Source organism: Telmatherina bonti (genome assembly GCF_933228915.1).
Source record: "Telmatherina bonti genome assembly, chromosome: 5".
NCBI lineage: Eukaryota > Metazoa > Chordata > Actinopteri > Atheriniformes > Telmatherinidae > Telmatherina > Telmatherina bonti.
In genome coordinates this window covers 13,831,012-13,843,502 of record NC_136623.1, presented here as the reverse complement: position 1 = coordinate 13,843,502, position 12,491 = coordinate 13,831,012, and the positions used below count along the sequence as shown (strand labels likewise).

The window sequence follows — 12,491 nt, the reverse complement described above, 5'->3', positions numbered from 1 at the left end:
ATTATAGCGGTGGTTTTACTGTGCTGCGTGTGCACATGTGGGTATGTGTGTGTATGTGTGCGTGTGTGTGTCAGAACCATCTGTCATTGCTGCTGGTGACTGGTGGAGATCAAACAGTCCAACTTCAGCGAGGCTTTGCTCTTATTAGGCAGCCAGCCAGCAACTCATACTCACCCACACAAGATTTTTTCTTCTATCTTTGTGAGGACCTGTGTTGACATATCACTCTGCCAGGCCTCTTATCCTAACCTGAACCATATAAGTCCTAACCATCAAACAGCCCTTTGAAGGTCTGTCCTAAAGTGAGGCCAGAATTGCCCCACTGGGGTCTTATCATCTAAAGATCAAATTGGTCTTCACAGAAATAGACACAGCAGCACATGCATGCAGTAATGAAGCAGTTTACAACCTGTGTATTTATGAAATACCACGTCTCCTCCTTCTCCTCTCTCTGGTGTCCTCTCCTCATGTCTGTCACGCTACTGTTTGTGATGCCTGCCTCCTCTGCACCTTTTCACCTTAATGCACCTGCTGTCGCTTCCTTTTATTTCCCTAAATCAATATGTTGCGTTCAGCTTCACATTTTCCACCTCCCTCTATTTTCCTATTTTCCTATTTTCACCCTTTACTTTCCTTTCAATGTCTTTCTTCATCCTTCCCTTGTTTCACACTTTTTATTGCCTCTTTTGTTACTCCTCATCTCCTCATTGTGCTGATTTGCTCCCCTGTTTTTCCTTCCCACCTTTCCTAAAGTCGTTCCTACCTCGTCTGTATTCTTCTTGTCCTCATCTATTGCTTGTTGACATTCCCTCCTTTTCCTCTCTCATAATCCTTGTCCTCTGTTTCACTCTTTGCCCTCTCCTCCTCTCTAACCTCCACATCTTCTTGTAGGTTTTCATGCCCCACCTTTCCTCACAATCTACCTTTCAGCATGTTCCCCTCCTGCCCTCAACGGTCTCTGCTCTCACTTTATTCCTTCTTCCCCCTCTTTCTTCCTCAATCTCACCTGTTCCTCATTTCTTTCACGTCTTCTCTTATCACCTCAGTTCTGGCTCGTGACTGTGACTCAGGTGTGAACTCTGAGCTGTCGTACTTTGTTCCAAGCGGGGATTTTGACATCACATCAGGAGGCGTGGTCAGCCCTTCACGTCGCCTGGACTACGAGCGGCCCAATCATATCTACGAGTTTGTTGTTGTCGCCGTGGATGCGGGTACACCTCCTCGAACTGGGACAGCCTCTGTCCGCATCCGAGTTGCGAATACCAACGATGAGGCGCCGGTTTTCTCCCAAAATATGTAAGAATCTGTCATAACTCTTTACTTTTTCTGCACTTTTTAGCTCCTCGTCACCTTTTTTCAGGGATGTCACTTTGGTTTATAATGAACATCAGCACTTATCATGTTTCTGTTTCACTCCTTCCGCCTGAGTCTGTCGCCTACAGTCAATCTGCTAATTAAGTTTGTTTTTAAATCAGAATCTATTTTCAATCCTGCTGTTTCTTCTCCTTCTGTTTTCACTTCCTCTACACCGTTGATTATGCTCCGTTGTCTGGTACCTTCACACTCGTTTTTTATGCATCATTTTCACTGCTTCCTTCCAACTTAGCTTTTCTCACCATACATTATCCAACTTCTGTTCATAGTTTTTATTACTCCTCTTTCTTCATTGGTTCTTTTTTCTCCTTTTCATCCTGTTTAATTTAGTTTTTTTTTCTGTGTTTTTAATTGATTTTTTCTTCTCTGTGTCAGTTATAAGACTTTCCTCAGTGAGGATGCTGGCCCTGATACACTGGTTGCCATCGTCCACGCCAATGACCCAGATGGGGATGGAGTCTCTTATGCCATCACTGGCGGCAACGAGGACAGCAACTTCCAGCTGGACAACCAGAAGGGTGAGGCATAAACAGCAGACACAAACAAAAAAAAAAAGAACACAGTCCCGCTCAGTGCAACAATTATAATTCTTGGTCTTTAAGAAAGACAGTTTAAAAAAAAAAAAAGAGTTTATAATGTTTAATATTAAGTGAGCTGCTACAAAGACCTCATTATAAACAATGGTAAAGTAACTGTTGATGAAGTTTCATTAAAGCCATTGTCCAATGACCAGTCTAATAATACCCAATAACATCTGGCCTGTGAGTTTAATGGGAAAGTGCTTTTAGTTGGTAGACCACTGCAGAATTCCTGGAAATTTATCAGCATTTGAAGGAAATATAACTTGGATTTAAATGCTATTTTTCAATAAGGATGCAGCTGCAAGGGCTATGCAAGAAAGCATGACTGTGTTTCTTTAAAGAATCATACATTTCTACACTGTAATGCCCTTTGTGGAGTCTGGCAGCAATTATTTTCGGGCAAAAAGATGAGATTGATAGATTTTACCTGAAATACAGCTCTCTATCTTTCTGCATGGTCAAACTTAGAATTATTTTGTTGTTGTTGTAAAAAAAATAAAAAAAACTAGTGCCATGAGAGATACAGTAGTGGTCACTACTGAGTAATTTGTAGTCTCAATAAAACTGAGGTTAAACAAGCTTTTACTGGGAAAAGAAGAAAAGTGAATCAACTTGTTTGAGTGCTTATGACTGTTTATGAAACAAATTACATGTATGTTCATGCTATTGGTGCAAAAAACACATCGTTGTTTAGATTGTCCAACATTCAATTCCAGATCCAGTTATGAATGCGGAAAGTTACAATCCAGAATTTAATGTGGGTTTCTGGAGTTTTACAGAGATGATTGAAATTTTGGTTGTGCTCTCCTGCAACTAAGCAGTTTGAGGAGTCAATAAAACTGTTGTGACTTTGCTCTACCATTATGTCAGTAACAGGTATGAGTCTATCACCCACGCACATAATGTTTTAAAACTCTTTACAGCTAGACATGTTCAGGTAGAGGCACAAACACAAAAAACAAAAAAAAAGAAAAGAAAAAGAAAAAAAAACCCTCATGGTTGAGCTTTTTTTAATTATAATCTAAATACTAAAAAAATCCAATTTCAAATCTTAAACAACAACAAAAAAAAAAAGATTTTTAAGAGCTAAATGTTTGTCATGAAGTTACAAAGACAGCCAGTTTTTTTATTGTTTGTTTATTTATTTATTTATTTTTAATTAATAAATCCATCCATCCTCTATACCATCACTTAACCCAATTCAAGAACACAAAGGGGCTGGAATTAGCAGGTGAGAGGTCACCCTGCACAGGTTGCCAGTCCAGTATAGTGACAACACAGTGGGATACACAACTATTCACACTCAGAATCACTCCTGGGTAAAAATGGAAGTGATCAATAAACATAATGAGCATTTTATGGATGGTAGGAGGAAGCTGGAATACCCACGAATACACTGAGAGAACATGCTAACTCCAAAAGCCAGCTGTTTAAACCTCCTTTCAGCTGAGACTCGAACCAACAACCGTCTTGCTGTGAGGTCGCTGTGCTAACCAACACACCACTGTGGAGCCCATGCTAAATAAATATAAATGGCAAATTTTTTTTGTTAATCTTGTGATTTTTCTTGCTTTGGTGACAATCTTGGACTAACAACCTTTTCCAGTTCTGCTTGTAATGAATGTGGAAATCCTGCTTGTTAACAAGTAGATGGTGTTAATACTAACAAACCGCAGAAACAATCATTTTTACACATGTACACACTCCGCAGCGTTCAGATCGCTCACACCCTCACACACATACACAGCAAAGTGGTTGTTTCCATAGTAACAAGAGTTTGGGGAAAATGCTTGGTTGCATTAATGAGGCCAGTGAACCCCCAGGATGATACACTCACACAAATGCATAAATAAAAAAATAAAAAAAAACACATGAATACACACATTAACTGTTTATCCTCCCTTCCTCTCTGGGACCTGAGGTTTATTTAAATACTTCTGTGTATGTCGTTCCTATGAGCAGTTTGGAAGTTATGGGCATTTTGCTAGTTTTGGCTAAAAAAAATTAAGACTTATTTGTGTTCAAAAACCAAACTGAGTTTGTGCAACACAACACTTTACACGCCTCGCTGACTGCATATTGTCCACTTTTTTGTGAAGTTTCTTGTGTTCTCTTTCACTGCACCAGCACTGGCTTGAGGCACTGTGCTTCCTGGTTGTGCGTCCTTGTAGTTGTTGTGAGCACAGTTTTAGAGGAAGGCTTGGAGGGAATTTATTTAGCAATTAGCTCAAACATTCAGTTCAACTTGAGTTTATGGAGAAGCCATGTTTCATTATTTCTTGAATTTTTTGTTCCATTATCCATATCTAAGGCATTCATTGTGCAAAATCAGATGCTTCCATTAGTGTTCTTTCATGTCAGACCCACTGTACATTGTGTAGCTGCGTATTTGCAGCTACACAATGTTTGACAGAGTTGAAATGTAAAACGCTAGCAAAAGCAGTTTCTCCCCATCCTGGAAATGACTGCATTTGAATGTAATTGGCATGCTAGCTACAATAAAAACACAATACCAAAAACCAGCAAAATGCAAGAATTACCCATGTAAAATCCCAGCTTATTGTATCCCACTGACTGTAAATTGCTGGTTAGAAGTCCCTTCCCCTTTCACTGCATTAACAAAATGACCATCATTAGCAGGAAAAGTATGACGCATATGCCATTCAGGTTATGGTTTTCTGCATGCAGGTATACTTGCAAACATGAACACACATGCAAAACCAAGTGCAAATACAGAAGCACTCAATTTTACATGCTTTTCATTTGGTTATTTTAAATTTGCAGTTGGGAGTCAATATATCATTAAAAGACCCGGTGCTGCCATCTATGAAATTAGAAAGCCATTAAAAATATCCATATATTTTAATACATGATGACAAAATAATGTATCCAATGGGGTTAATTTTACCTTTATTTAGCAGACACTTTTACCTAAAAAAGTTTGGTATATGTTAGAACGTACATTGCAGGCTTCAACACAATCGATCTTGGATGTTTGTACAGTATTATCACTTTATTTATACTTTATATTTATTTATACTTTTACTTAGTGGTTTGTACAAATAAACAAAGATGACTGCATTTAATGTCAAAATAACACATATTAAAGTAGGTTAACCTAATAAGTAAACCAGTAGCCTACAGGATTTCTTTAAAAGGAGGCAAAAGTCACAACATTGAATCTATCGGACCTCCTTCATCCAGACTTTGTACTTCAGACTTAAATACAAGTTTGCCTTTTAAATTGGAAACTGTTGTATCAAGAGGTGATACATATAGAGATATATGCTACGTTTACATGGGAGTTTTAATTACTGTTTAATTCTGAATAAAAGTTAATTCCGCTTTAAACTGATGAAAAATAACCATGTAAACACTCAATTCCTAATGTAAATTTCTATTTGGAATTACACTTAATTCCGATGTAAGTGGCTGGTTTATTTGCATTTTATTTCTGAACTATTTAATTCCTCTGTCATGTGAACCTTATTTCCACTCTAAGTTAATTCTGGTTGTTCTGCACATGCTCGTTACCATGTCCTGTCCCGATGACGCACATTGTTTTGCCTCCCGTGTTCAGTGGTCTCTTTCTTCTCCTTCCCAGTTGCTGCAAAAAGTGAAGTAGTTTGCTTGTGTTGAGCTGGTACTTCAAATTTATGATCAAAATAGCGGTGAAACTGGTACTTATTATGTAGTTTTTACAAGCTACGACTGAAAAGACGAGAAGCAGGGAGCCCACTTGGTTTATTTCCGCTATGCGTCATACGTATAGCGGAAATCTTTAGTCTACCTGGCTTGTAAAAGAGTTGCAGAAGAATGATATAAGCTATTTTACTGAATAAATACTTTAATCTTTATGAGCTGATACAATAAACACAGCTGCAGGAAAAGTCTTACATTTTGGTGGTCTGTCTGCTAATTGTCCAGTTGGTAAAGAAATGTTGGTGAAATTCACGTTTAAATCCCGGTGCGTTTGTTTGATGTTTCAAGCGATGAGAGGTCATGAAGCTTATCTTTCTTTTTACACTTGTTTCATTTCTAAAAACTGGCTTTTATATCATGTTATATGTGTTCAGCTACAAACGATATTGTTTCATGTTTGCATGTTTGTCTTTGCATGCATGTTTACGTGTGTCTCTCCAAGTCTTTCTCTCATGTCAACAATTAGCATGTATTGCCCCACTTCTCTGCCACACACATGCAGCCATGCACAAATGCAGATAAACAGGAATATTTGCACATAAATGATATTTTAAGACTATTTCTCTTAAATGCATTCACACACATATGCACTAAAGCAGCAGATGGCCTTTGGCTCACTTGACTTTTCTGCGTTGTCACTTCAAAGTATTGGGGAAGGATTTTCATGTAGATGAGATTGCGCTCTCCCAGCCTCTGTGTCTATATTCATGTTGCTACAAAAGCGGCTTATTTGTTTGTTTGCTGTGTTGCTCTGTTATGTTAATGTTGAAGTGGTTGTTAGTGCAGAAAAATTACATTTGTTTTAGACCAGAGTTAGACTGATGGAAGTTGGGTTTTCTTGCAGGCTGCTGCTTGAGCAGACAGTCTCTGCTGTTGGTGACAAACAGGGGTGTAAAGACCATAACTGCTTTTCATCTACAGCATTTTAAAGCTCAGCATGTCACTTGTTATTTATTCTTACCTACATGATTGCCAGTGTGGGTGGCGAGGATGGAAATGGTCACAGAAAACACTAAAATGAGGAGAAAAACTTAAAACTCTTACATGTAAAAAAAACTTTTTACATTTTTTAAAATGAATTATGACAGCATGAGCTGTACCTCTTGGGGTATTTTTTTTACTTTGCACTTTTTTTGTGCTGAAACATAGTTAAATATTTCCATCCAGAGGGGATAGAAAACCATAAAACAAGCATTATCAGCATAACAAAACCACCGTTGGACACTCACAAACATGAAAGCTGCTTCAGAAAATGTTGTTTTGTTTTGTTTTTTCTCCCTTTTTTGTTTTTGTTAAATATTCATTTTGAACGCAACTTTAGAGGAAACCTGCTGACAGGTTGTTGTGTGAAAGTCAAACAGTAAGTTTTAGGGAGGACACTAAAAAGACACATGCACTCAGTTTTCTTTTACCATCGATGCACCAGCAACATTTTCCTGTTGTGACGATGCTGTTATTTACTTCTTTTTCAGACTTTTATGGTTTGTAAACATTTCCTCACTATTTTTTCTTTTCATCAAACACACTACTATATCTGTAAAACTGATGACAACTTATAAACATTTTATGAATCCTATTCTAGAAAAAGTGTGTTAAACAACTGGAAAGTTACAACACGTTACTCCACAGCATAATAAGCTGCTAACTGCCTTTTGCCATTGGTATTTATATTTGCATGCAGGCATCATTAAGCTGCGGCGAAGTCCACCTCCCAGGCTGAGGGGCCCACAGTATGTCCTCAACATCACTGCCACAGATGATAATGCATCTGGTGGGCCCTATCCTCTCAGCAGCTCCGCTCAGGTCATTGTTGGAATCAACGACATCAACAACAACAAGCCAGTGTTCAAGGAGGTGACTGCTGTCCTGTTAAATTAAAACTGAAAAAACACATACGGCAAATTCCTCTCCCTGATCGTGGTGTTTGTGCTCTCAGTGTCAGAACTACAGTCTGAATGCAGCAGTGCTGGAGAACCAGCCACCAGGGACGTTTGTCCTGCTCGTCCAGGCACACGACGCCGACATGGGACTCAACGGAAAGGTCAAATATGGCATCATGCATAGAGATGGGGTGTCATCTGGATTTGATATTGATCCTGACACTGGTAAGCTCCACGGTGATACCTTATCTTAATTTGAGTCAAAATACACAAAAAAAAAAAAAAAAAAAAAGTGAAATGTGATTTTCAGCATTTTTGTTCCTAAAAAGTAGTGTTTTTGTCTGCAGTGTTAGTATCAGTTATTTAAGTCATGTTTATAAGAAGACTGGGGCAAGGATAAGAGAAAATGCTACATATAACTGTGTCCGTGATGATGTGGTTCTTCGGTGTGACAGGTGTGATCACAACTGCAATGAGCTTTGACCGAGAGCGTCAGAGGGAGTTCACGCTTTCTGTGACGGCAACCGATCAGGCCGAGGAGCCGCTCATCGGAATCTGTCAGATCACGGTGCTGATCTTAGATCAGAACGACAACGACCCCAAGTTTGAAAACAGTCGCTACCAGTGTAAGTACCACTTCCAACACCAGAAGCAAGCATCCGTGTCTAACGCTGTGCTCAGCTGTCTTTAGTTGAACTGTAGACTTCCTGCTGCTGCATCACCTGAGTTTGGACAGAGCAGCTGAAGTGGAGATTGTATGTCTGTTGTCACTGTCATGTTCTAATCTGCGTCTTTGTAATTCTGGAAAAATCTCCTGACTGATGAAATATTTGCCGCCAGCTCCCATGGGTCCGTGTTTGTTTACTATGTGTGCAAATATGTGTTTTAATAAGCATCGTGTCAGAAGTTCTCCTCGTCCGATTAGAAAAACACTCAGAGTGGCTCATTAACTATTTAACAGGCAGATTAAAATGTTTCTGGGACATGCATGCATTTACTACTGGTTAGTGTATGTGTGTGTGTGTGTGTGTGTGTGTGTGTGTGTGTGTGTGTGTGTGTGCTGTTTACAGGGTTTTTCCTGCTAAAAACCACCTCTTGTTTAGCCTACTTGTTATTCATCCTATGGTCTTTATCCACATACAACACCATGCAAAGGTTTTGGGCTTTGGGGACGACATGATAAGCAGCTCGTGGGTGTTTTCTCTTTACTTTCTATTAGCTGTAACATATTCAGAGTTTCCCTCTCCTGCAGAGAAGTCTGTTTACTGTGAAGTGAACAGTGTCCTCTGGCAGAAGAAACAACTTGCAGATGCCTCTGTACATGAAAGTAATTTAAATTTGGTGTAGATTTAAACCCCTTTTTTTTCGCAGGAACTTCCACAACGGAAGGGAAACTACAAGCCTTGTCAGCCTGTACCAGGGGTCTGTTTACTGTTCAACTTGCAAATGTGGTCAGCATGCAGTCGGCTATGTCGCAATCAAAAGCATAATTCTTTGGAAAAAGCTAACAGATTATCTCAGAATTAGCATTTCATTTGGACGTTTTACAAATAAAACACTAGTACTGGTCTTAAGATGTGCTTGTAAAACCAGACTGGATCCTTGTTTTAATTAGGATCAACTGGTCATGTTAGCAAACTTTTAGCATGTTGAAGTGTATTTGTAAAGATGACAATAATTAGGTGCTCTTAATGTTTGTAAGCACAATCCTTTCCTAGTATTTTCCCTTTTTAAAGATGCCATTTGATTTTTTTTTTCATGCCTCCTAATTCAGATTCTGGATACTAACAAGAGTAAACCTTTCAGCCCTGAGCCTGTTTGATATAAACTGGATTAAAATAGAGTAGCTAGTGAGGCTCTAACACCTCAGGCACAATGCACAAAACTGTGATTTCATGACTAAAACTGGGCTTTATGGTGTTGTCTGTACATTTGGTTATTTCACAGATCACTCGTGAATCACTGTGAAAAAGTACACATGCACTGCAAAAAGTCAGCCTTAAAAAAACAAGAAAATTAATATACAAACATGAGGTAAATGTTGCTTAAAATAAGATAACTTATCTGCCAACAGAACAAGAGAATTGTCAAGACTTCCCAAAACAAGTAAACATACTCTTAAAACAAGAGGAATTCTCTGACATAAAAACGAAGAATTATCTTACCTTTAAAAAAATAAACATATGTGTACTCACTTTAAGATTTTTAATCTTATTTAGATTTCAGTTTTTCAGAGTGTACATTAATATAGCTTCTGTTTGCATTTTCAGCCATGAATGTCTCCATACACTCCCGTAGAAGTCCTCTAGAAATGATAAACAGCTGTAAAGAAGTAGAGAGAAAAAAAATCTGTTCAACTTGGTGGTTTGAATTCATGCAAACATGGACCAAACAAAAACTGCTGAAGGCAAAACGTTGCTGTAGATCAGCTCTGTTGGGCTATATAGAAATAGCCAGATCATATATAAGAGGTCAAGATGTCAAATGGCATCAGAGTTATGAGAGGAAGACCAGCAACTACTGCATGATGTGCAACTGGTGAACTCTTGTGCATAGTTTAGCATAGGAATGATCAAGAAGAAGGTGTGTATTTGTGAAACTGTAACAGGATTTAAGCCAGTTGTATGGCATAATATTTGGGAAATAAATGACAACATAAAAAGTATTTTCTCCTGGTAAAACATAATTAAATCACCCCATGTTCAAATGCAACTTATCTCACAATCTGCAACCCGCAGGTCTGCTTCTCTGCCTGAGTGCCCAGAACTCCCACTGACTCCACTCATGCAGTCTGGTCAAGCTTTAGGCCAAATCTGCCTGATTTCAGAACTTTTCTCACAGACCTGTTGATGGGAGATGTGGGATCATGCAGGTGCTTTGCTTCATGTGATGATGTTTTTTTTTTTTTTTTTTAAATGATGTAATGTGTTTTTAATATTGCTATGTATTATGTGATGTGTTGCCCCGTGTAACTGTTCATATTCTTGCATCTTGTGCATCTGCATAACTTAGAAAAGGTTAAATAAAAGATCATTTGCAAGATAATTGAGCACAAACCTGATGCATATGGAGATGTTTTACAATTAAACAAGAGAAAATCAAAAGCAAACAAAATCTGAGGCATTTATTTTTTCCTAAAACTCATGTCATACATACGTATGCAGGTAGATTTTAAAAATGAGCTTTACTTGTCATGTTAGCAAATGCATGAGAAGGGTAAAAGTGTTTGTGGGGCTGACAAGCCTGAACCATGGTCCTTTTCAAACTGGAAACCATCACAGCCAAAAGGCAACCACTAAAGGAGAGAGAGGTCATAAAGTGCTGTGTTGACATCATAATCGTTTTAAAATTCAGCCTGACTAATGTTGGAAGTGAAGGAAATGACATTAATGTCTTTGAAACCTTGTAGAGTGTGTTGATTTCAATCACAAGTCTCACAAAAGCCCATGGTTAAATCACCTCACTGAGCTGCTCCACCCCACCTCCCCCTCCTTCCTATTTGTGACTTGTTAGAAGATAGACCTGACAACAACGTCTCCTTCAATATGGAGCCCCTCATGTGATCCTTATTCCCCTCCGGCTGTTTAAAAGAGCAACGCTTTACCGGTTGGTATTTGAGAAGCATTTGAAGGTATCACAAACAACAGATACAGCAAACTGTTGGTGTTTGGCCGTCTGTATAGCTTCGGGATACGTCAGACTCAGCAGAACCTAATGTCATTGTTCAGCTGAAATGTACCCACACATGTAAGAAAGGACATTATTACTAACATAATGCATGAAATGCAGTATTACGGAGGGAAATGCAGCCGCCGACCTCCTCTCCGCTTGTTGTTTTTGTTGTCTGATCAGCGCTGACACATATCCCAGTCAGCAGGATTGGAGGTTATATTCATAAATTTAAAAATGAATCAGTTGACTTTGCAGAGTGAGACCCAGAAATGACAAAATGAGGTGACACACTGCTGACACATCACAATGGCGCGTTCCCATTATTATAATATCTGCTTACCATCACAGAACATGATGTTACTCTGTGTTCAGTCAGATTGAATGAAGTTCAGTCGATAGCTTAGTCACAAGCTCAAGTCAGAATGTGATTTTGCAGATGGCGCACGCTCATGGACAACATGTAGTTACTGTTGTATCTGCTGCAGCTCATCATCTGCTTCATTATTAATCCTTTGTTTTTAGACTTCCTGAGGGAGGACACTCCTGTTGGAACTAGTTTCTTGCGAGCGGCGGCACACGATGACGACCAGGGGAGCAATGCGGCCATCGCCTACTCCCTGTCCAATCAAAAGCCAGCTTACCTGCACATCAACCCCAGCACTGGCTGGATTTTTGTCAACCACCCCATTTCACAGGTCAGTAGAAGCAGCAGTTCACCTCACAACTCCACATGGATCTCATTCAGCTCCTATCAGCCAACTTGGAAAAGATGCTGCTGCATCTACGGCTGCATGTCGTTTGATTTTCCTCCTCACGCACTTTGAATTTCTTTAGAGGTCAGTCCATATTGCAGGGAGACACTTTGTCTTTCCAGATCAGTGTTTGTGTCATTTTGTCTGTAAGTATGTGCTGATATGGCTGACATCACTGGTCTGCATTCATGGCTTCCAGTCAGTGTTTGTAAGGTCTCTTTTCCCTGCAGAAATGTCCCCACTTGCAGAATTTCCTTATATTCATTAGTTTATCTGATAGGACAGTGCATATTAACATGTGTAGCAACAGATGTACAAATTATAGCTAACAAGCTAATTTGCTTCCGTTGTCCCGCATCATGCAGACAGATATACTTTCTATAAATACTCCTACTGCTGTATTCTTCTTTTCTTCTTTGTTTACTTAACTGACACATCCTCAAAATCTCCATCCTTTTCAAGGAGGAAATGTTGCATCAAACACACTCGTATCTTACATTTTAAATGGCTGTCATCCATTTCTAAATGTA

The 12,491-nt window shown here is 39.0% G+C and overlaps 1 protein-coding gene across 1 annotated transcript in view; it reads left to right on the top strand.

Moving 5' to 3' along the window:
• Nucleotides 1–12,491, top strand: part of LOC306756605 (neural-cadherin) — a gene marked incomplete at both ends in the record, with an annotated part of 153,665 nt that overhangs the window by 87,045 nt on the left and 54,129 nt on the right. Inside the window, 6 exons of the mRNA XM_079241404.1 lie at nt 1,047–1,296; nt 1,750–1,892; nt 7,339–7,511; nt 7,594–7,762; nt 7,993–8,163; nt 11,732–11,904. Coding sequence (XP_079097530.1) covers nt 1,047–1,296; nt 1,750–1,892; nt 7,339–7,511; nt 7,594–7,762; nt 7,993–8,163; nt 11,732–11,904 — 1,079 coding nt within the window. The remainder of the gene's footprint in view (nt 1–1,046; nt 1,297–1,749; nt 1,893–7,338; nt 7,512–7,593; nt 7,763–7,992; nt 8,164–11,731; nt 11,905–12,491) is intronic.